Below are 25,207 nucleotides of genomic sequence, written 5' to 3'. Positions count from 1 at the left end.
CTTGCAGTGAGCCGAGATCACGCCACTGCACTCCAGCCTGGGTGACAGAGCGAGACTCCATCTCAAAAAAAAAAAAAAGTAATTTTATTATAGATAGAGATAATGATACGGTATTAAAGTTTCATAGTTTCTAACATACTGAGAATAATATAGCAATCATGACTAATTCAGTTTATTAAGTTGGTACATAAATCCGACATTCATTGAGGTCTGCCAGTGCTCTAAATACTGTGCAAGATGGTCACTGTATAAAAATGAGTAAAACACTACCATAAAAAGCTCACAGTCTAACGTGGTATCTTTGAACATTAATATATTGGTTTTTTCTTTTCTCATATATGTTTTGTTGCTAAATTTAGGGTAAAGAAGGCTTATATTAATTTGGTCAAGAGCTGTAGCCCAAAGCTTAATTTTTTTCCAGGTGGCCTGTTGAAGCCATTAGCAGCAGCACTTTATATGCAAATAGAATTTAGTGAAGCAAAGGTCTCATACACTCAGCTGCTTTTATCTCATGTACCAGAATGTTCCCTGTATTTGTGTCAGGGATGGGAGGTGATGAGCAGTGTTATGCAGAAAAGGATATCTGATATTTCCTCCTCATACTGTGATGGGGAACATAAAAAGGAAAAAGTATCTGCTCTGTAAGTCTCTTCATACAGTTGGTACCCAGTGTCAGCTGACAGTGAACTCAAGTCTGTCTCCTGTGTGTATGTGTATGTGTAAAAGTGTGTTAAAAGATTAATTTTTTTCTTCTTGGCAGGTGTCCTTGTAGACTTGGGTCTGGAGGAAAATGGGACAGCCCATCAGAGAGCAGAAAAATACGTTGTTCGTCTAGACAATGAGATTCAAACCAAGTTTGAAGTTTTTATGAGGAGAGTGAAACAGAACCCGTACACACTGTTTGTGCTAGTTCATGACAACTCCCATGTGGAACTAACGAGGTGATTGATTCAGAGTGAGCAAATGGAGTCTCCCTTCTACAGGAATAATTGTTACCTAATGAAATGTGTTAAATGTGGCCAGGCATGGTGGCTCACGCCTGTAATCCCAACACTTTGGGAAGCCGAGGTGGGTGGATCACTTGAGGTCAGGAGTTTGAGACCAGCCTGGCCAACATGGTGAAACCCTATGCTACTAAAAATACAAAAATTAGCCAGGCCTGGTAGCACATGCCTGTAATCCCAGCTACTTGGGAGACTGAGGCAGGAGAATTGTTTGAACCCAGGCGGTGGAGGTTGCAGTGAGCCAAGATCACACCACTGCACTCCTGTCTGGGTGACAGAGTGAGACTTTGTCTCAAAAAAAAAAAAAAGAAAAGAAAAGAAAATGTGTTAAAGGTAATTCCAAAGCCCAGGGACCCTAATGTTTGCCATCTTCTTACTGGTAACCTTTTCCTATCCTTTTCTTGTTTCCTCAGCTTTTCTCATCGATTTCACGTTGGTTTTATGTTAACTACATATGTTGGTCCATTTTCATGCTGCTGATAAGGACATACCTGAGACTGGGAAAGTTTACAAAAGAAAGAGGTTTAATTGGACTCACAGTTCCTCATAGCGGGGGAAGCCTCACAATCATGGCATAAGGCAAGGAGGAGCAAGTCACATTTTACATGGATGGCAACAGGCAAAGAGAGAATGAGGAAGATGTAAAAGCAGAAACCTCTGATAATATCATCAGATCTCATGAGACTTACTGTCACAAGAACAGCACAGGAAAGACCCGCCCCCATAATTCAGTCATCTCCTACTGGGTCCCTTCCACAACATGTGGGAATTATGGGAGCTACAAGATGAGATTTGGGTGGAGATACAGAGCCAAACCATATCTTTCTACCCCTGGCCCCTCCCAAATTTCATATCTTCACATTTCAAAACCAATTATGCCTTCCCAACAGTCCCCCAAAGTCTCAACTCTTTTCAGCATTAACTCAAAAGTCCAAAGTCTCATCTGAGACAAGGCAAGTCCCTTCTGTCTATGAGCCTGTAAAATCAAAAGCAAGTTAGTTTCTTCCTAGATACAATGAGGGTACAGGCATTGGATAAATATAACCATTCCAAATGGGAGAAATTGACTAAAACAAAGGGGCTACAGGCCCCAGTAGGAACTCTGTGTGGTGGGTCTGACCCCACATTTCCCTTCCACACTGCCCTAGCAGAGGTTCTCCATGAGGGCTCCGCCCCTGCAGCAAACTTTTGCCTGGGCATCCAGGCATTTCCATACATCTTCTGAAATCTAGGCAGAGGTTCCCAAACCTGAGTTCTTGACTTCTGTGCACCCATAGGCTCAACACCATGTGGAAGCTGCCAAGGCTTGGGGCTTCCACCCTCTGAAGCAACAGCCCAAGCTGTACATTGGCCCCTTTTAGTCATGGCTGGAGCAGCTGGGACACAGAAGTCCAAGTCCCTAGGCTGCACACAGCACATGGCCCAGCCCACAAAACCACTTTTCCCTCCCAGGCCTCTAGGTGTGTGGATGAGGGGGGCTGCCATGAAGACATCTGACATGCCCTGGAGACATTTTCCCCCATTGTCTTGGGGACTAACATTCAGCTCCTCATTACTTATGCAAATTTCTCCAGCCAGCTTATTCAGGGAAACTCCCCCTTAAAATACTATCAGATCTTATGAGACTTTTGCTATCACAAGAACAGCATGGGAAAGACCTGTTCCCGTAATTCAGTCATCTCCCACCGGCTCCCTCCCATACCACATGGGAATTATGGGAGCTACAAGATGAGATTTGGGTGGGGAAACAGAGCCAAATCATATCACTACACTCTGGATGAATTAAAGATTCCTGAAATAATTTGTTTTAAGAGCTTGGTAGAACTCAGCTTTGTCAGAGAAAGGACAGCAATAAGGAAGTTAGGATGAATGAGCTCCTGGAAGGGTGATGTACTTCCCTCTCTGCCTCCAACGCACTTTTCCATTTGACTTTGCTTCTATTCCTTCCTCTCCCACTATTTCTCCTCTTCTTTGCCCTTCTCTTTTCCCTCTTGCCTTTAAAAGCAGTAGAGATGCACTTTCATGACCTGAAATCTTCCCCAGTTCCCCAGTTTAAACAAGAGAATATCATATTTACTGGATGAAATTATTATTATTATTATTATTGAGATAGAGACTCACTCTGTCGCCCAGGCTGGAGTGCAGTGGCTCAATCTCGGCTCACTGCAACCTCCGCCTCCCAGGTTCAGGCAGTTCTGTGCCTCAGCCTCCCAAATAGCTGGGATTACAGGTGCCCACTAGACATCTGGCTAATTTTTGTATTTTTAGTAGAGATGGGGTTTCACCATCTTGACCAGGCTGGTCTTGAACTCCTGACCTCGTGATTCACCCGCCTTGGCCTCCCAAAGTGCTGGGATTACAGGCATGAGCCACCATGCCTGGCCTGGATGAACTTATTAATGAAAGAGAAGTTGGCAGGGTGCGGTGTCTCACACCTGTAATCCCAGCACTTTAAGAGGCCAAAGCAGGTGGATTACTTGAGGTCAGGAGTTCAAGACCAGCCTGGCCAACATGGTGAAACCCTGTCTCTGCCAGAAATACAAAAAAATTAGCCGGGCGTGGTGGCACATGCCTGTAATCCCAGCTACTCGGGAGGCTGAAGCAGGAGAATCACTTGAACTCAGGAGGCAGAGGTTGCAGTGAGCAGAGATTATGCCACTATACTCCAGCCTGGGTGACAGAGCGAGTCTCTATCTCAAAAAAAAAAAAAAAGAAGGAGTCAAATGTGGAACCACTTTTGCTCCCAGATCAAATAATAGTAATTATCTGGTAGGGGACATCTTTGCTCCTATGGATTAAAAGGCAAATCGGCAGGGGTGGGGGGTGGCAAATATTCATCATGTATTACATATCATGGTTTGTCCTCACCATGTAATGGGGAGAGAAATTTCAGGCATCATCAAGCATTTATAGATTTTCTTTTCTCCAGGAGATGCTGAGGTTAAGAATCTGGAAGTTTTTGGTTTGTGGTAGGGAAATGTCAGAATTGCAAAAGCTCTTATTCAGAAGCCAGAAAGTGTTGGATAATCCTCCACAATGTGAAACCTAGAGCCATACATGGGTATAAATAAGATCTTGTAGAACTTGTTAGATTTCAAAGAAAGGAAGGAAAGGAGAGAGAGAGCGGGAAAAGAAATTTTGCCCACATCTGTTCAGGTCTTGGCAGTCTTCTATGAGCAGGAATGGCTCATTGACCCTGTGTTGCCCAGGCTGGAGCGCAGTGGCGTGATTTCTGCTCACCACAACCTCCTCCTCCTGGTTCAAGCAATTCTGCCTTAGCCTCCCAAGTAGCTAGGATTATAGGCACACACCACCACACCCAGCTAATTTTTTTTGTATTTTTTTTTTTAATAGAGACGGGTTTTCACCATGTAGGCCAGGCTGGTTTTGAACTCCTGACCTCAGGTGGTCTATCTGCCTTGGCCTCCCAAAGTGCTGGGATTACAGATGTGAGCCACCATGCCCGGCTCAACTGCAGATTTAGATATCACTAGCCTAAATAACTGAGTTTGCACTTTGAGGTATATTGGGAATAAACTGAAAAGGAAAAAAAAATACATATTCCTGAAATCTGTCTGAAAAGAGGGAATGTAAATTTTTTCCCTTCCGTGTCAAATTTTGGTTGTTTCTACTCTGCTCGCAATTGAAAAGAGATAGAAAAATAAAAACTAAAACAGTATCTCCTTGTTAGGGTCTGATTCTGTATCTACTTGGTTAAATGAGGTATTAATATGACTTTCAATTTTTCTACAGTGTCATTTCAGGCTCTTTGTCACATGGCGAACCCAGTCATGGACTAGCTGATAGGGTTATTAATTGCAGAGAAGTTCTGGAAGCTTTCAACCTCCTGGTGCTCCAGGTCAGCTCCTTCCCATACACTCTGCAGACCCAACAGTCCCGCATTAGCTCTAGCAATGAGGTTCACTGGATACAGCTGGATACCGGGGTGAGTCTCTTGCCTGCTGACTGATACACTGTCATGTTCTTAGTTCCCCAGAGGGTAGGACCTTGTAACAAAATATGTCACGGCTTAAGATCATATTCATAAGAATTCAAAATCTAATATAATGCTTTATGTAAGACTTCAAAAAGCTGGCCGGGCGTGGTGGCTCACGCCTGTAATTCCAGCACTTTGGGAGGCCAAGGCAGGTGGATCACAAGATCAGGAGATCGAGACCATCCTGGCTAACACGGTGAAACCCCGTCTCTACTGAAAATACAAAAAATTAGCCAGGTGTGCTGGTGGGTGCCTGTAGTCCTAGCTACCCGGGAGGCTGAGACAGGAGAATCACTTGAACCCGGGAGGCGGAGGTTGCAGTGAGCCGAGATCATGTCATTACACTCCAGCCTGGGGGACAGAACGAGACTCTGTCTCAAAAATAAATGAATAAATAAATAAATAAATACCTAACATAATTCTGTGTCTTCCAAAAGTTCCACATATTTACAATTATTATAAGACTAAAGTCTAGGCCGGGCGCGGTGGCTCATGCCTGTAATCCCAGCACTTTGGGAGGCCGAGACGGGCGGATCAGGAGGTCAGAAGATCGAGACCATCCTGGCTAACACGGTGAAACTCTGTCTCTACTAAAAATACAAAAAACTAGCCGGGCGACGTGGCGGGCGCCTGTAGTCCCAGCTACTCGGGAGGCTGAGGCAGGAGAATGGCGTGAACCTGGGAGGCAGAGCTTGCAGTGAGCCGAGATCGCGCCACTGCACTCCAGCCTGGGTGGCAGAGCGAGACTCCGTCTCAAAAAAAAAAAAAAAAAAAAAAAGACTAAAGTCTAGTGAATAGTATCCTACATAAATCTGATTAGGTGGTTATTTTCTTAGATATCATGCAGATGCAAAATTATCTGTCCTATATAATTTTTCAAAAAGAAAATGTTGATGTTATCTGAGGCCAGGATCAATATTCTGGATTTCCTTTGTGCCTTCATATGATTAATTTCACCTGAGACCTGGAAATTTTATTGTCCTCTTGGATGGCCTTTTTGTCATGTTTTAGTCTGATGGTCTGCATCACTGTTAATTACTCTCTTGCTCCTCCAGCAACTGGGTTTTATTTTAAATCAGTTTTCACAGTCTTCTGTATGAAATGGGATGATGGCACTGTTACTTTAAATAACTCCATAGTAGCAGTGAATGTGTTGAGACTACCTGTCTCAACATTGGATATATCCAGGGATTTATAGTTTTTACTCCAATCTCTAATATTGAAAAAAAAAATATATATATATATATATATATTTTTTTTTTTTTTTTTTTTTTTGAGACGGAGTCTCGCTCTGTCGCCCAGGCTGGAGTGCAGTGGCCGGATCTCAGCTCACTTCAAGCTCCGCCCCCCGGGTTTATGCCATTCTCCTGCCTCAGCCTCCCGAGTAGCTGGGACTACAGGCGCCCGCCGCCTCGCCCGGCTAGTTTTTTGTATTTTTTAGTAGAGACGGGGTTTCACCGTGTTCGCCAGGATGGTCTCGATCTCCTGACCTCGTGATCCGCCCGTCTCGGCCTCCCAAAGTGCTGGGATTACAGGCTTGAGCCACCGCGCCCGGCCTTGAAAAATATTTTATATGACCCACAAACTATGCTAAATATACTATCAAAGAAAAGAAATATGAGTTTCATAAAAATAATAAAAATTAGCCATTAAGCAATGGATCCTTCATTTAAAAATACTGAACACACTGGATATTTTTAAATAACCATGTTTAAGTAAAAAACACCAAAAACGTCTTACATAAAACTAACATTTATTTTTCAACCCAGTGCATTTTGTTCTGTCATGAAGAAGGTAAGTTTTCGCTGACTTTGCGTTCTTGTCTTCGAGCATTGGTTTGTTCCTTGCAAGCAGGAAGCTCAGGTCCTTGAATCTTCTTGTCTTCAGCAGTCACTGCCTTATGAGAACTAACTCAGTGTGTTCACTATCATTAGAGATTACTTTGAGCTTTTGCTTTGCTTTCTTGGTATCTTCTCCATGCCAGCTCCAGCCATTCATTGGGCAGTTGAGGTAGGGGTGAGATAACAGAGCTGCCAGAGTTCCTTTGCCTCCAAACTACAAGGGGAGCCTATGGGCTACCCAAGTAGCTACTGGGTTGCTCTGACAAAGAATGGGATTGCCAAGAGAATGAATGGAAATAATAATTATTTTTTAAATTAATTTTTTTTGAGACGGAGTCTCACTCTGTCTGTCACCCAGGCTGGAGTGCAGTGGTACGAACTCAGCTCACTGCAACCTCCGCCTCCCAGGTTCAAGCAATTCTCCTGCCTCAGCCTCCAGAGTAGCTGGGATTACAGGTGCACGCCACCATGCCTGGCTAATTTTTGTTTTTTTAGTAGAGACCGAGTTTCACCATGTTGGCCAGGGTAGTCTTGAACTCCCAACCTCAGGTGATCCACAAGCCTCTCAAAGTCCTGAGATTACAGGTGTGAGCTAAGAATAATTAATTTTTTAATCCCCCAGACAGTTCTCCTATTATACGTTAAATTTCAGTATATTGTTGGAGTGTAGAGAGAACTGTCCTAATTCAGTCTTTTCCAAAAGGGATCACACCCCAGTGATAGGAAGAAGGACCAATAGCCTCTGCCCTTTATTTTCTCCTACCATGAAATAGAGAAACAGGTTTAAAATAATTTTCCTTAAAAGTCATTTTAGCCGGGCACAGTGGCTCACACCTGTAATCCCAGCACTTTGGGAGGCCGAGGCGGATGGATCGATTGAGCCCAGGAGTTCAAGACCAGCCAGGGCAACATGGTGAGACCGCATCTCTACAAGAAGTACAAAAGTTAGCCAGACATGCATCTGTAGCCCCAGCTACTTGGGAGGCGGAGTTGGGAAGACGTTTTGAACCCAGGAGGTCGAGGCTGCAGTGAGCTGAGATTGTGTCACTACACTCCAGCTTGGGAGACAGAGCAAGACCCTGTACCAAAAAAAAAAAAAAAATCATTTTAAGGAAATGATTTTTAGAGTTTAATAATGGTGTTACAGTTATTTATTTATTTTTTTTTGAGTCAGAGTCTGACACCCGTGCTGGAATGCAGTGGTACAATCATGACTCACTGCAGCCTCAAACTCCTGGGCTCAAACAATCATCCCACCTCACCCTCCCAAGTAGCAGAGCTACATGCACATACCACCATGCCTGGCTAATTTTAAAAATATTCTGTAGAGACAGTGTCTCACTATATTGTCCAGGCTGGTCTCAAACTCTTGGCCTCAAGCAGTTCTCCCATCTTGACCTCCCAAAGTGTTAGGATTACAGGCATGAGCCACTGTACCTAGCCTGTGGTTATGTTTCTGAAAAGGGTTCTTGGCCAGGCACAGTGGCTCACGCCTGTAAACTCAGCACCCTGGGAGGCTGAGATGAGTGGATCACTTGAGATTGGGAGTTCGAGACCAACCTGGCCAATGTGGTGAAACCCCATCTCTACTAAAAATACAAAAATTAGCCGGGTGTGGTGGCGGGCACCTGTAATCCCAGCTACTCCGGAGGCTGAGGCCCGAGAATTGCTTGAACCCAGGAAATGGGGATTGCAGTGAGCCGAGATTATACCACTGTACTCCAGCCTAAGTGACAGAGAAAGACTCCATCTCAAAAAAAAAAAAAAAGAGGTGAGGGGCTTCTTATCTTAGACATATCTAGTGATGTTCTTCTGGATTAAAGATATGATATCAGGTATTTGTTCAAACTAATTGAGAGGTGAAGAGTTATACTCTTCTTCAATTTAAGATTTAAAGAAATCGTCCCTGAAATTGAGATCAACATGGGATAAAGGGAAAAAAAATTTAATTTACAACAACTTTATACGTGTAAGGGAGAAGTTCCTGATGATTAGCATCCTTTAGTTATCTTGAAGCCTGTATCCCAGGAGGGATAATTGGAAAAAAAGCAAATTAATTGAATTAAAAAAATATGATTGAGCACACTTGTGGACTTGTATTGAATCTTGCAAAGAACACACAGAAAACTGATGGTTTAAGCCGAGCACAGTGGCTCACACCTGTAATCCCAGCACTTTGGGAGGCCGAGGCAGGCAGATCATTTGAGGTCAGGAGTTCGAGACCAGCCTGGGCAACATGGTGAAACCCAATCCCTACTAAAAATACAAAAATTATCTAGGCATGGTGGCAGGCAACTGTAATCCCAGCTACTCGGAAGGCTGAAGCAGGAGAATCACTTGAACCCGGGAGGTGGAGTTGCAAAGAGCCGAGATAGTGCCACTGCACTCCAGCATAGGTGACAGAGTGAGACTCCGTCTCAAAAAAAAAAAAAAAAAAAAGAGAAAGAAAAAAAAAAGAAAACTGATGGTTTAGAGGAGAAAGCAAAGTATATATCTAAGTCACTATTATCCAGAGGAGAATAAGACAATTTCAGAAAATCAAAATGCTCTGGGAGTTGAAGTGAGGGAGGAGTCACATTTATTGAGAGGTCCAGGGGAAGCTCCATGGAAAAGAGAACAGAGGATGATGGCCCTGGGGAGACAGGAAGGCCTGGGCAGGGGGATGGGGGCAGGAGGAGGCACTCCTGGCAGCGGACAGTGTGGGCAGGGGACACAGAGGAGGAAACTGGGCATTTTTCAGAGAACGCTGCATAGGATACAAAAGAAGCCTGGAAATGTACACATGGAGGCTGTCAGTGCCAGGCTAGCAAAGTTTACACTTATTATACAGGCATTAAGGATTTTTTAGCAAGAGTATATATATATATGTATTTATACACACACACACATATATAGCATTATTATAATTTAGTATATAGTATATATACTATATATAGTGTATATATATACACTATATAATTAGAATTAGTGTGTGTGTGTGTATATATATATAGCATTATTAGAATTTACCTGTTTCTTGTTAACAATGTAAAATGTTTAGTTTGTGATGAATTTTCACAAACTAAACACGCCTGTGGGACCAGCACTCAGATCAAGAAACAGAATCTTACCACCACCCTGGAAGTCCTGTGTCCCTTCTGGGCACCCCCACTAAAGGGTAACACTATTCTGGCCTCCTGTACTACAGATTTGTTTTGCTCAGTATGGAGCTTATATAAATGGAAACATGCAGTATGTACTCTCTTGTATCTGACTTCCTTTGTTTAACATTTTGTTTGGGAAATTTGTAGTTTTCATGAATCGTAAATCATTCTTTTTGCTGTGTGTGTGTGTTACATTGTATGACTCCACCACAGTTCATGTATCCATCCTATTTTATTTTACATAGTACTGCTGTAACATCCTGGCACACCCTTTAGTAAATGTATGTATGCATTTCTTTTGGGTCTCTGAGAGTGAAATTTCTGGGTCATCAAGTACACATATGTTCAGCTTTAATAGCTACTGAGAGGCAGTTCATTCAATCTAGAGGCTAAGTCAAAGTGATTAGAAGTAGATCAGTCAGTGGCTTTTCTGATAATTTGGGTTAGAATGAACAAATACATGAATCAGAATGATGGTCCTGGCAATAAAATGGATGGGAGACATGGCACATTTTCTAGGATTTGTTTATTCAGGGAGAGGGAAGAACCAGAAATATTTTTGAGGTGTTACCTTTAGTTGGAAAAAAGAAGTTGAAAGAAGTTTTTTGTTTTGTTTTGTTTTTTGAGACAGAGTCTCACTGTCAGCCAGGCTGGAGTGCAGTGGCACGATCTCGGCTCACTGCAACCTCTGCCTCCCGGGTTCAAGCGATTCTCCTGCATCAGCCTCCTAAGTAGCTGGGATTACAGGCGTGCGCCACCATGCTTGGCTAATTTTTTATATTTTCAGTAGAGATGGGGTTTCACTGTGTTGGCCAGGCTGGTCTTGAACTCCTGACCTCAAGTGATCTGCCCTCCTCGGCCTCCCAAAGTGCTGGGATTATAGGCGTGAGCCACCACGCCTGGCCAGAAAGAAGTTTGATTTGTGGAGGGCAGATGAGACCGACTTTGAGTTAAGGTGCAGGTGAGCACACCATTGTGTAGATTATGTTTTTTTGTTTGTTTTGTTTTGTTTTAACAAACAGTGATTATTGAGGCAGCTGGTGTGGTTAGAATCATGGAAGAAAATAACAAAGAGAACTGCCAAGAGGGCAGTGAGGCCAAGGGCCAACAAGTCATCACCACTGGCGTTGGCCTCAGGAGTCCTTGGTGACCTTCCAGGGAACAGCATCTGGAGAGCAGAGCATTGGACAGGAGCAAAGGCAGAGACAGCAGCCAAAGCACTGGGAGGATGGAGGGTCACTGAGAGGGCAGGCCTTCCACACAGGGGAGTTTGCCTTATGAGAGGGACATTCTCCCCCCAGAAATAGTGATTCAATAAGTCATACGATTTATGATACCTGAAACATATCTTTACAGTAAAATCATTCAGTTTCATAACTCATGGTTTAAAGAATGGTTCCACTCATTTCTATTAAAACTTTTGTAACACAAAACCATAGTTACAATTTAATGCAAACAGAACAGATGGGGAAACCATTCACTGCTAATTCTAATTTTTAGTAGCTCTAGTTCCCAAAACCCATACTGGCTCTAGTTAATCACAGGCCATCTATTTACCAACCTGCTAAGAAAAAAGAGAGAGAAATAAAAACGAGGACAGGTGGATGCAAGGTGGATGCATCGTATCCAGCAGTTCTAATGCTGTGTCAGGAAGAGCAACAGGCTCGGAGTAGGATTTAATAATTTCCCAAAGAAAAAGGGGCCAAGGATGAGCAGGAAATGTGAAGACCAAGTGCACACTTCATAAAGCTTTTCCAAATGACTCTGTGTCTGCAGTCCAGATGAGGAGGGAAGCTTAGATGGATGACTTTTTTCCCCGGGAAATGACTTACTTGACACAGTTACTCAGAACACAGCTAAGCCCAGAATGAAATAAGCAAAGGCTTCTAGCCTTGAAAACAAATGTCATTCAATCTATGTTGTCAGTCTCCAGTATCTCTAAGAACATATTCCAGTGCTCTCATAAAGCCTGTTTACTCTCAAACCTATTCCCAAAAGCAGGGTTTGGGGGGGGGGGCTCAAAAAATTAAAAGCCTTCAGTTAAAACATGCTTTATTTTTATCTTATGGGCCTTATAAATCATACAGTTGTTTATCTTTAGATGGTTACTGAAAAGCTCAGAACCAGCCGGGCACATTGGCTCATGTCTGTAATCCCAGCACTTTGGGAGGCCGAGGCAGGTGGATCACCTGAGGTCAGGAATTCGAGACCAGCCTGCTAACATGGTGAAACCTCATCTCTACTAAAAATACAAAAATTAGCTGGGTGTGGTGGTGCGTGCCTGTAGTCCCAGCTACTTGGGAGGCTGAGGCAGGAGAATGGCTTGAACCCAAGAGGCCGAGGTTGCAGTAGCCGAGATCACACCACTGCACTCCAGCCTGGGTGACAGAGTGAGACTCCTCAAAAAAAAAAAAAAAAAGCTCAGAATTTGGGCTACCAAATTTGTAGCCCACTTCTAACAAAATGTGCAGAAACTGCTGGCATGCATTTTAGGGAATACTTACTTTATCCCTGGCCCAGTCTTCCTTCTCTTACCCTTGCTTTTTCTTCCTCTGATTGCTTAATTTATTTTTATCTTAATATATGTATATAATTTTTTTTTTTTTTTTGAGACTGAGTTTCGCTCTGTCACCCAGGCTGGAGTGCAGTGACTCTATCTCGGCTCACTGCAACCTCCACCTCCTTGTTCAAGGTACTCTCCTGCCTCAGCCTCCTGAGTAGCTGGGTCTATAGGCACCCGCTACCACGCCTGGCTAATTTTTGTATTTTTAGTAGAGATGGGGTTTCACCATATTGGCCAGGCTGATCTCAAAAAAAAGTGCTGGGTTTACAGGTGTGAGCCACTGCACCCAGCCTTTATCTTATATCTTTTAAAGCTGTCTTATTTCCTTTATGAGTTGGAGAGTGCTTAAATAAAAATGTCAACACATAATAAATAACAAAAGTGGGCCAGGTGCAGTGGCTCACGCCTGTAATCCCAGCACTTTGGGAGGCTGAGGCCAGGAATTTGAGACCAGCCTGACCAACGTGACGAAACCCCGTCTCTCCTAAAAATGCAAAAAAAAAAATGAGCCGGGCATGGTGGTGGGCGCCTGTAATCCCAGCCACTCGGGAGGCTGAGGCAGGAGAATCACTTGAAACCGGGAGGCAGAGGTTGCAGTGAGCCATGATTCCGGGAGGCGGAGGTTGCAGTGAGCCATGATTGCGCCATTTCTCTCCAGCCTGGGCAACTTGGTCTCAAAAGAAAAAACTTGGTCTCAAAAAATAAAATAAATAAAATAAAGTAAAATAGACCAAATGGCACAGGCAACATAACAGCAAGACATGACTGTAAAAAACTAATGCAGAAAAGATGCAAAAAAAACTATAAATAAAAACAGATTCATGAACTCAAAAAGCTTATTTAATATCCTGGAGCTTCTGAGTTTAAGGACAAGCAACTTGTCACACTTCTCAAGATCCTCTGAGGGCATCTTTGTGTCACCGCCTAAAATAGCTATTCATTTTCATAGTGATGACTGACTCATCAAGAGGGGGGCTACTTAAAAATACTGTGGGTCCTGTTTAAGGAAAGCGTATATTCCATTTTTAAAGTAAAATTTGTTTGCAAAGATAAGCTTTTATGAATTACCATTATGAAATGATGTCAGAAAAGTTAAAGTTTCTGTAACAGAGGAGTTTGTCAGTATCTAGAGTTCTGAGGAGAGCCTATTTATCTTTATAGAGAACTGCTTCCAGCAGGGAAAAAGGCTGAGAATTGAGGCTGTCTGACCTTGTGTATCCCAACAAAAGAAAAAGAAAACGAACCATGTGCCTGAAGGAAATGTGTCAACTTTCCACTAATCACATATTCAGTTCCTTTGAAATGAAAAGAAATTTCACTTAGTGCCTCAGAGATGACTGTAGAGTTGGTGTTGGGTTACATAATGAAACACAATATTTTTTCTTACTTGTCAGGAAATAACCTCTTACAGGGACTCCCCCCCAACCCCCCTCCCCACCCCACTTTCTGGAAAACAAGACACTGTATCCTGTCCTCATTGGGTTTTTGCTCTGTATTTTGAACCAGGAGGACGTGGGCTGCGAGGAGAAGCTGTACTTTGGCTTGAATGAGTACAGCAAGTCTCTGCAGTGGGGGATCACGAGCCCACTTCTGAGATGTGACGAGACTTTTGAAAAAATGGTGAACACACTCTTGGAGAGGTAAATAGTAAATAAGGCCTTCTGCTCTTCTCTCTAGCTGTACTTGCAGATCTAAAATAGCCAAAAGCCTTTTGTGTCAGTGCTACAGGGTGTCTGATGGAGCCCTTGCAGATAACATGCAAAGGCCAAATTAAAACAGCCTTTCCTAAGATGCCCTACTATTGTTTTATGTGATCATCCAAGACCAATAAAGGAAAATACAACCAAAGTGGGCCGTTGCACTACTCTTCATGCTGAGTCAGCTTCCAGTCATGCTTCATTGCTATCATCAGGAGATGGATAGGGCAGAGAGAGATTTGTTTATTCAAGACCAGCTTCTGGCCGGGTGCGGTGGCTCACACCTGTAATCCCAGCACTTTGGGAGGCCAAGGCGGGTGGATCACGAGGTCAGGAGATCGAGACCACCCTGGCTAACACGGTGAAACCCCGTCTCTACTAAAATTACAAAAAATTAGCCAGGTGTGATGGCGGGCGCTTGTAGTCCCAGCTACTTGGGAGGCTGAGGCAGGAGAATGGCGTGAGCTGGGGAGGTGGAGCTTGCAGTGAGCCGAGATCGCGCCACTGCACTCCAGCCTGGGCGACAGAGCGAGACTCTGTCTCAAAAAAAAAAAAAAAAAAAAAGACCCCCTTCTCTGAGCTCCGGCCTCTCCTACCTTACACCTCAGACTTTGACATTTTTCCCTCTTTTCTCCCCTGTCCACCACAGGCAAGGACCCTAAGATGATTCAGTAAAAACTAAACTTTACTATGAGAGATTTGAAGTATATACTGGAAGAAATTAAAGAGCAATCAGATAATTGAGGTGAATTCAGTTCTTGGGGCGCCTCCTCCAGTCCCTGACCTTAGGGATTAAGGAATATAACTCTTCTGTCTTCTCTTCCTTTTCTTTTAAAAAAAAAAAAATCCCCAGTTCCAGATTAAACTCTGAAAGAGTTTTTTCTCTCTGTCACCTTGAATCATGGATTGAAAGGTAGGTAGAGACATTCGAATTTACCTAACCTGATAAAGGTCCCTCTCTGCCCTCCACAATATTCTGTTTGCTTATCCAATGTTGGGGCAATTGGGCTTTATTTTATGAGGCCAATTCTAATTTTTAGTAGCTGTAGTTCTTAGAATGCCTTTAATTGATCATATTATTTAACATCTATTTAACAAACCTGCCCATAATTTTGCTAAGAAAAAAGAAAAGGAAATTAAAATGAGGGCCTACGGATGCATCCTATTCAACAAATGGTAATACTGCATCCGGAAAGAGCGCCGGCTCAAGTAGGGTTTGATATTTGTGCAGCTGTTGGATTTGGGAAGTCTTAACTGACACTGTGACATTAATCCTTTCACAGCACATGTAGTCTGAATTTTCCGAAGTCATTCCATGAGTACCCCCTCTAAGCGTTCCCACCCACCTGTTACATCCACCAGCTTGAAATGCATCTTCTTTTTCTGGTAACATCATTCAGAGTTTCATAACTTTTATTTTAAATGATGGTCCCATCAACTTCCTATTGTAGTTTTCTGCTACAAAAGTTGTAAGTATAGTTTAATGCAAGCATGACAGATTGGAGAAACTGTGCACTTCTAACTTCATGATTCCTTCAGAGTATGAAATAGAAATGCTGGATATCAAAGTTACCATTTATTCTAACTTTGGCTTTTCTACGTGGCCCAGCAAAAAAGCATTAAGCTTGAAACACAGATTATCTATACTTATTTCCTCCAGCCCAGTCACCCCAGCCTAATAGTAGCTATGACTTACTGAATACCTGAAGGGACCAGCCCAGGATTTATTGAACTGAAGGATTTCTTCATTTCTACCCAACCTGCTAAATCCTTGCAATGTGTGAAGACATTGCTAGAGACTGGATAAAATCTAGGCCTAGCTTTGTCTCTGATCAGTTGTATGAACTGGGACAAGCAACTGAACTTCTCTCTGCCCCTGAACTCATTCCCTTTCTATGAAAAGGCAGAGTGGGCTAGGTGTCGTGGCTCACGCCTGTAGTCCCACCACTTTGGGAGGCCAAGGTGGGTGGATCACCTGAGGTCAGGAGTTCAAGACCAGCCTGGCCAACATGGTGAAACCCTGTCTCTACTAAAAATACAAAAAAAAAAAAAGCTGGGCGTGGTGGCAGGCACTGTAATCCCAGTTACCCAGGAGGCTTAGGCAGGGAGAATCATTTGAACCTGGGAGGCGGAGGTTGCAGTGAACTGAGATTGCGCCATTGCACTCCAGTCCGAGCGACAGAGCGAGACTCCATCTCAAAAAAAAAAAAAAAAAAAAAGAGGCCAGGCGCAGTGGCTCATATCTGTAATCCCAGCACTTTGGGAGGCTGAGGCGGGCGGATCACCTGAGGTCAGGAGTTCGAGACCAGCCTGATCAACATGGAGAAACCATGTCTCTACTAAAAATACAAAATTAGCCGGGCACATGCCTGTAATCCCAGCTACTCAGGGGGCTGAGGCAGGAGAATCACTTGAACCCAGGAGGCGAAGGTTGCAGTGAGCCGAGATTGTGCTACAGCACACCAGCATGCCAGCCTTGGTGACAGAGCGGGACTCCGTCTCAAAGAAAAACAAAAGACAGAGTTGTTCATATACAGGGCATCTTGGTCCTTTCCAGTTCTAAAACACCTCAAAAGTATTCATGTGTTATTCATTTGATAGCTGTCATTGGCATTTATTTGACCTGGAGGTTTTCTGTGCAAGGCCAGTGGACCACTTGTTGTATTTTAAGTAGAATTATAGAATGGAACAAAGGTGAAATCCCCCATCAGCCTACCCAGCCGCTGGTGGCTACATTGCTACCAGATGGCAACCAGAAAGAAAGTGCACAGCCCCAGCCTTATTCTACCAGTCTCCATGAGAGCCTTGGCCAACCTTGGACCCAGGGCCCACTTTGCCAGCACCTGCTTTCTTTCTTTTTCTTTTCTTATTTTGTCTTATTTTCTTTTTCTTTTCTTATTTCTTATTTCTTATTTTCTTTTGTTATGTTTCTTATTCTTATGGAGACCTCATCAGCTCCCCAGACTCTCACTCTGTTGTCCAGGCTGGAGTGCAATGGCATGATCTCGGCTCACTGCAACCTCCGCCTCCCAGGTTCAAGTGACTGTCCTGCCTCAGCCTCCCAAGTAGCTGGGATTACAGGCATGTGCCCGGCTAATTTTTGTATTTTTAGTAGAGATGGGGTTTCACCATGTTGGCTAGGCTGGTCTCGAACTCCTGACCTCAAGTGATCCACCCACCTCATCCTCCCAAAGTGCTGGAATTACAGGCGTGAGCCACCATGCCCAGCCTACTTTCTGTTTTTTAAAAAAATTACTTTTATTCAGTAGCAGAAGTACTGCTGGGCAGTGTGCTCAGGGTAGCCAAGCACCTGCTTTCTTGACTAGCAGCTCTTCATACCTGTAAGTGGGTCCTCTTTACCCATTCGTACTCATTTTGCCATCAGGCCTGGCTGAGGCGTAGCACCAAAAGGCGAAATTTGTTTTCTGACTCCTCTATAATTGTAAAAACTGCCGATTTTAACAAAGGGATCCTCTTCCCTGGCAGTCCAGGCTTAGGGAAAAATGGTACCAAAGGCTGCTGCTACCAGGCTCAGATTTACTTGGCTCCCTTGACGGAGCCAGGTCTCAGGTGATGAGGCTACAACACTAGGGGGTGCTGTTTCTCCAGTCAGCTCCAGGTTTCTCCAGCACCAAGGAACAGTTTATGGAAAGGTAGAGATTGCTATCTGTGAGGCTGACCTCAGATTAGTAATAATAATTACCCTTTTTATGTCTAATACTCAACAGATATTACACTAATGCCTCCGTTTCCTTTATTGTAATCTTATATATCAGAGAAATAAGTGGACAGTGCTGTCATTCTAACCCAATGCCACCAGCAAGAGGTGAGGATCCAGGGATTATCCATGATGACTATGGCGGCAATGAATGGAATAGACCAATGTGTCTCAGAATTTAACGTGGATGCAGTTCCCCGGGAGTCTTGTTAAGCTTCAGATTCTGATTAGTAGGTCTGGGGTGGGGAGATTCAGCATTTCTAACAAGCTCCCAGGTGCTGCTGCTGCTGCTGGTGGTCTATAGACCACAATTTGAGAAGAGAGGGTCTCTAGACAATCTCTAAACCCCTTTACTATGCTGTACTTATCCCAACAGGTTGATTCACATGCTTTGGAAGCTCAACCTTTTCCTTCCAGTGACGTGGGATCCCAGGTCATTCTAGAGCTAAAGCCCCACCACTGATCAGTAGCTCCTTCCCCACCATGCTTAATCTGCATTCTTACTGCACAGGCCTTGCTGCTCCCAGCTGGCCCTGCTGCCTGAGTGCTAGTGCCTTGTGTTCTGTCGAAGGTACCCCAGGCTGCACAGCATGGTCGTCCGCTGCTATCTTCTCATCCAGCAGTACTCTGAGGCTCTGATGGCTCTCACCACCATGGCGTCACTCCGAGACCACAGCACACCAGAAACACTCAGCATTATGGATGACCTCATCAGCTCCCCAGGCAAAAACAAAAGTGGGAGGGGACACATGCTCATTATCAGGGTGCCCTCGGTGCAGCTGGCGATGTTAGCCAAGGAGCGGCTACAGGAGGTGCGCGACAAACTGGGTCTGCAGTATCGGTTTGAGATCATCCTTGGGAACCCGGCCACTGAACTCAGTGTTGCAACTCATTTTGTGGCTCGATTAAAGGTTAGCACTGGACAGACATTTCTCCTTTAAAATACCATTTGTTTCTCTTTTCTAGGAATCCTACATAGGTGGCTCAGGGGCCTGCGTTTAATAGATTTTTACACGTGTGTAAATTTGATTTCCATGACAGTGATAAGGCTCAATGAAGGGACATACTCACTTTCTTAATTAGAACCAGTTTGTAAAGATTGCCCAGCCCCTTTATAGCAGGTGCATGCAGTTGGTCTTCAATGCTCTCCAACTGCAGGTGCAAAAAATGTGATGACCCAATTTGACCCCATGTTTATTGGCCTTGTTCAAGATGCATGTAGCCCATGGCCATCTGTTTTCTCAGAAAAAAAGGTAAGTTGTCCTCTCAGACCTCTGGGGGGGTAACGCTTTAAGTGTCCTGAACTCACTAATTCTTTTCTGTTCATCTAGCCTGTCTGTGAGCTCATGTCTAGAGTCGGTAAAGTATTCTGTTTCATCTTCAGTTCTCAGAACTGTTCCTAGCCCTCTTGCATGTGGATTCCTCAACAGTTTGTTGTTTCTTTGTACTTGCTTTGACCCTCAGCCCCAAGGCTTTGGCTGGACTGAGACTTCGCCAGGCACCCTACAGAAGGATTTAGTGCATGACTGAGTCCCTCACTGCTCCCGCTGCACGGCCAGTGACTGCTTCTCCCCTTCCTCTCCTGTCAGGCATCAGGGTGGGAGGAGTAGAACCCTCAACCAACTAACCTAACTCGGTTTTTCTGGGCCTACAATCCAGTGGGGCCTAGCCATTAGAAAACATTTAATCAAATATCCAGCTACATGTCAGTATGGAACTGAGCCAGTTTCTGTATGTCTGAGTTAGACCAACTTGTATCTGCACCCTATACATCAAATACTGAGCTAAATTGGGTTAAGGAAAATCTGGTTCAGCACAAATTTTATGAAAAGAAGGCACACAGTCTTGGGGGAATTTGCATTTTCACCCTGGGCTGCGGTTTCCCATCTGCAAAATGAGAGAATTGGGCTGTCTAATCTCTCAGAGTTCTAATTTGGGGATATTTATTTAGTGTTCAAAAATTGTTCTGGAGATGTAAATCTTCTTGTGTTCAGTTAGCTAACCTAAATTAAATAATCCAAAATGCAGACAAAATATCTTGTATTAGCTTGATAAGCAACTGGAACAAATAAAATTGTCCAAAAAATAGAAACTCCTATATTTAGAAGTTGTAACATTTATGTTTCATATATACACATTCACAATTTTATGTTATAGTCATAGACTACATTACAGTGGAATTCCTAGGATGAATAACAAAACTCCAGAAACGCTTCTTACAGTATAATTCATGGAGACATGAATTACGGGCTTGAGAGCATTTGAATGTTGCTAATGATGAAGAATTTGGAAAGGCGGACAATCAGCAGCACCACGCTGAGTCTCCCACACCTGTTGCCAGAGATTACCTAAATGCACGTGAGGCTGCTGGGTCTTCTCCTGGGCTCTGCTGACACTGATTAAGTGAAGCTACTTACAGAGTCTTCAGTCATGTGTTCAGAAGGGCCAGTCACTAAGTCAGTATAAATCAGTCTGTCCTAAATAATTTACCCCTCTGGACCACTGTTGGAAAACCACAGTCAAGGCCTGAGGTTCTTCATCTGGCTGCTAGCTCATCAGAATCACCTGCAGGGCTTTCAAAGGGCGATTAGTTGAGGATCCCTGTGCCCTAAACGAAGGGGGCCTAAAGTTGTTACTTCTCAAGGCAGTGTTACTTTCTCAATTGGTATGAGTAGCTGCCAGGCAACAAGTAAGCATAAGAGAGTCCTATATTCTGGCTGTTGTGATGGCTCATGTCTGTAGTCCCAGCTACTTGGGAGCCTGAGGCAGGAGGACTGCTTGAGCCCAGGAATTTGAGGCTGCAGTGAACTATGATCCCACCACTGCACTCCGGCCTGTGCAACATAGTGAGACCCTGTCTCTTAAAAATATATAAAAATAAACAAGTCCCAAATTCTCAAATTCGCTGGATCACATCAGTCCTTTTTACACTCTGTATTTGTGTGGGAGTAAAAATATGAGATCATGTTGGGATGTTCACATCCTAAGCAAGACTGAATTGTCAAGTAGATTCTGGTTCACTCATTTATTTGTAAGTTACCAAACTCCTTCACCATTTTCAGGATGGCAAGATTGTGCCTGCTATCTCTACTTTTTGGTGAAATCCAACACTACTTCTATTATGTGATCTTATTTTTGTGCTTACCCCTAATTATCCTGTTATGTATTGTGGTTAACTTATACTGATGATGACCCCTTTGGAAGGATAGAGTTTAAGCCAGTTCCTCCAGAAGGCAGGTGAAGCTTTCATTAGATGTCCTTGGTCTTAAGCCTCATATTATCCTTGAACTCAATGATCACCCCATCTTTTATGTTAAGTGCTTCTGCAATAAAATCATCTTGTGGGCCTGATTGATGCACAGTAGAACTGCAGCCGTCAGTCATCAGAAGTAGCAATGTGATGGAAAAGCACTTTATAGTAGGTTTGGCTAGCTGTGGTTGGTCAAGAGTAAAAGTGAGATTTGACTACTAATCTTCTGAAAATAAATATCCTCATATAGACCAGGAGCAGTAGCTCTTGCCTATAATCCCAGCACTTTGGGAGACTGAGGCGGGCAGATCGCTTGAGGTCAGAAGTTCAAGACCAGCTTGGCCAACATGGCAAAACCCCATCTCTACTAAAAATACAAAAATTAGCCAGGTGCGGTGGCGGGCATCTGTAATCACAGCTACTCAGGAGGCTGAGGCAGGAGAATTGCTTGAACTGGAGAGGCGGAGGTCGCCATGAGCCAAGATTGCACCATTGCACTCCAGCCTGGGTGACAGTGAGACCTTGTCTCAAAAAAAAAAAAAAAAAAAAAAAAAAAAGTCCTCCTACAGTAAAACATTTTAACTGTTATTCCATCAATATAACCTGACATCTTCCTGGTAAAGCCGTGACCTATATGGAGATGGTTCTGGGAGATAAAACACATTCAGGGAGAAGCCCAGTGTCAGGGATACCGTGCGTCCAGTGTGAAGGCGATCGGTAAAGTGATTTCTGTTCCAGAATGGTTTGCTTTAAATGACGCAATGTTACGGTTCCCCTTGACATGAAATGGTATGGAAAATTAAATTTTTATAGAGCATTTTTCTTCTAGCATTAAAAAAATCTTTTTGACACACTGATTTTTCTAAAACACGGGAAGTCTGTGAAACTTGTAAACAGTTACGTAGGTTCCCTATTTCCCCTTAGTATGCACATATATAATAAAAGACTGGACAACAAGTAAAAGCCTAAGAATGGTTAAGCTTCTTCCAGTTTTACAAATTATAGAAATTTTGGCCGGGCGCGGTGGCTCAAGCCTGTAATCCCAGCACTGTGGGAGGCCGAGATGGGCGGATCACGAGGTCAGGAGATCGAGACCATCCTGGCTAACACGGTGAAACCCCGTCTCTACTAAAAAATACAAAAAACTAGCCGGGCGCGGTGGCGGGCGCCTGTAGTCCCAGCTACTCGGGAGGCTGAGGCAGGAGAATGGCGTGAACCCGGGAGGCGGAGCTTGCAGTGAGCTGAGATCCGGCCACTGCACTCCAGCCTGGGCGGCAGAGCGAGACTCCGTCTCAAAAAAAAAAAAAAAAAAAAAAAAAAAAAAAAAAAAAAAAAACAAATTATAGAAATTTTATTTGAAGTGATTGTGGGAATGTTTATTACTAAAGACTGGCTTTTCTTTATTGAGCCTTTTATAGGCATCAACAAATCATCAATCAAACCCTATTATCTTTTGCCTGGTGACTTTCTTTCTATCCCATTTTGTGCTTAGTAAAGGAAGTACCAGTCTATTTTAAAATAAAATTGTCTGCTTTACTGGCCAGGTGTAGCGGCTCACACCTGTCCACGGTACTCCAGCCTGGGCAACAGAGCAAGACTCCGTCTCAAAAAAAAAAAAATTGTATGCATTACTTAACACTTTGCTTCTTAGTCTTTTCCCCTAAAGCATTATCAGAAATGTCCGTTCATTGCTTATAATAACTCCTGCTAGAAAGGTAATAAAAAGGATAGGTACATGCTACATACTTAATGAAAACTAGTAGAAACCACCTTATCTACTTAAGAGATGGTCATTTTTCTTTCTGTTCTAAAATAGACACATCGGTAAGGTCATTTTACTTTTGAATATTTTTCAAATTGGTGGGATTACTTTTCATTGATATATTCATGTTTTCAAGATTGGTGTTCCATTTATTAAAGATACATGTGTCTACTTATATGTGTGTTTATATGAAAAATTGATAATTATTATTTGAGAAACCATGAGCAATTTACATTAGTCCTCCAAATGAGGGGCAGTTTCATTTTGTTGTTTTCTTCTCAATCCAGGTCTGGTTATATTTTTAGTCTTCTTGAGAGAGATTGTTTCAAGGCCCTAAGCCAATAATTGCTTGTTAGTTATTTTAAAAACCAGTAAAGCAAGAAGGAGGGAAAATAACTATCAAGAGTGGTTCATTGTTTTCATTACTTTCTTGGTGAAATGTCTGTTTTAATGGAATTCTGAGATTCTTTTCTGAGTCATTCACAACCGAAATTTTTTCAGTCTTCCAATCCCAAGAATTTCTCCAATATGTGAAGAAAGTATATTTAAGTGCCTTGATTCAGGCAGTTTAGCCAGGATTTCTGTAAGGTTTCCATCACTAGTGGGATATTTCACATTGTATGTGTTTTTGGCCTGAGGTATACCAGCATCTCCCGTTTTATCCTGCTGAGATAAAAACTACAGCCCTCCTTCCTGCAGAAGTGCCTTGTATATGCGATGTAGTAGCAATCAAAATACACATACATACACATATGTAAACACTTAGTGGAGTCATTTTAAAGCACGGTATGTCTAAAATCTGGACTTAGAAACCTGTACAAAAGGTGGAAACTTAAATGAGAGTTTTAATTTTAACATACGCGTCTCTTGCTATAGAGTTGGAGAGGAAGTGAACCAGAAGAGTGGATCCCTCGGACATACCAAGATTTAGACGGTCTGCCTTGTATTGTGATATTAACTGGCAAAGATCCTCTTGGAGAGACCTTTCCCAGGTACAATTTCAATAATTAATTCCAGTTTTCATCAGTTGCCCAGCTGAACTGATGATTAAAACTTGGCTGATCGCCCAATCATTTCCTTTGTTTGTCAGGTAATGAGAAGAGGATTGTTTTATGCAGGGATATAAGAAATACAGCCATACAACCTTCTTTTATTCTTTTTTTTAGCTTTCCAGAGAGCATCCAGTAATGTTGGGAACAGGTGATAGCCACATTTGAGAAATGTCAGAGAGGCAGGGAGGAAAAGCAGGATGTTTTTTTTTTTAATAAAGTGCTTTGTCTTTGTTAATCTGCTATTCCTGCGCCCCTCAAGGATCGAGACTCCGTAGACTAGAGGGCAACAACAATAAAAGCATTAGTTGAATGCTCACTGTGCGTGTCAGGCAGCACCCTGAATGCCTCACATGTATTCAGTCCTTACAGCCACCATATGCGCCCGACACTACTATCCACTCTTTTTATATTCGAAGAAAATGAAGCACAGAGAAATGAAGGTCATAACAGCTGGGAGGTGGCAGAGCTGAGGTTTCGGTCAAGGCTCACCTGGCACTGAAACCTGGGATTTTAACTGCTGTGTGCTGCATCCAGATCACCAGGCACACATACACATTGCGTGCTTGGCCAGATGGACTCACCAACACCACAATTACTTTTGTTCAGGTCTTTGAAGTACTGCGACCTCCGGTTAATTGACTCAAGCTATTTAACTCGTACGGCCTTGGAGCAGGAGGTGGGTCTGGCATGCTGCTATGTCTCTAAAGAGGTCATCCGGGGACCCACTGTTGCCCTGGACCTCAGCGGGAAGGAGCAGGAGAGAGCTGCTGTCAGTGAGAACGACTCCGATGAGCTGCTCATTGACCTGGAGCGGCCCCAGAGCAACAGCAGTGCCGTCACAGGGACCTCGGGTCAGTACTTTCTTTTCTCTTTCATGGCGCGAGAGACGTGAGTCAGGAGGTGTGTAGGAATGTGGAAGGCAGAAGCATTTATTGACACTCCGACAGCCTTCAGAGGAGCCTTCGGGACTGGCATCCTCTCCAGACCCAGCTCCAGGGGGGTGATGCTTGGAAAACATGACTGTTGAACAGCCACAAAATACTTTTCTGGGTAAACATTTAAGGAAGAGCTTGCTAACAGGCTAAAAACAACTTTATCAACCCTAGCCTGTACCATTTTCCCTAGTCTTTTCTACCCTTAATCGTCTCATGGTTATTATGCATCTCATATTTGCACAAAG

General features: G+C 43.4%; 1 protein-coding gene across 4 annotated transcripts in view; it reads left to right on the top strand.

Annotated features, from left to right (window-relative positions):
* The window catches only part of LOC105464782 (GREB1 like retinoic acid receptor coactivator), a 299,166-nt gene that overhangs the window by 243,440 nt on the left and 30,519 nt on the right, over positions 1 to 25,207 (top strand). For all 4 annotated transcript variants that reach the window (XM_071085568.1, XM_011712850.3, XM_011712829.3 and 1 more), the window contains 6 exons: positions 761 to 941; positions 4,758 to 4,950; positions 14,055 to 14,188; positions 18,535 to 18,874; positions 23,852 to 23,967; positions 24,634 to 24,878. In XM_071085568.1, coding sequence (XP_070941669.1) covers positions 761 to 941; positions 4,758 to 4,950; positions 14,055 to 14,188; positions 18,535 to 18,874; positions 23,852 to 23,967; positions 24,634 to 24,878 — 1,209 coding nt within the window. The remainder of the gene's footprint in view (positions 1 to 760; positions 942 to 4,757; positions 4,951 to 14,054; positions 14,189 to 18,534; positions 18,875 to 23,851; positions 23,968 to 24,633; positions 24,879 to 25,207) is intronic.

Source organism: Macaca nemestrina, chromosome 19, assembly GCF_043159975.1.
Source record: "Macaca nemestrina isolate mMacNem1 chromosome 19, mMacNem.hap1, whole genome shotgun sequence".
Taxonomy (NCBI): domain Eukaryota; kingdom Metazoa; phylum Chordata; class Mammalia; order Primates; family Cercopithecidae; genus Macaca; species Macaca nemestrina.
Note: the sequence above shows the minus strand (reverse complement) of the source record. Positions and strands in the feature narration are given on the sequence as shown.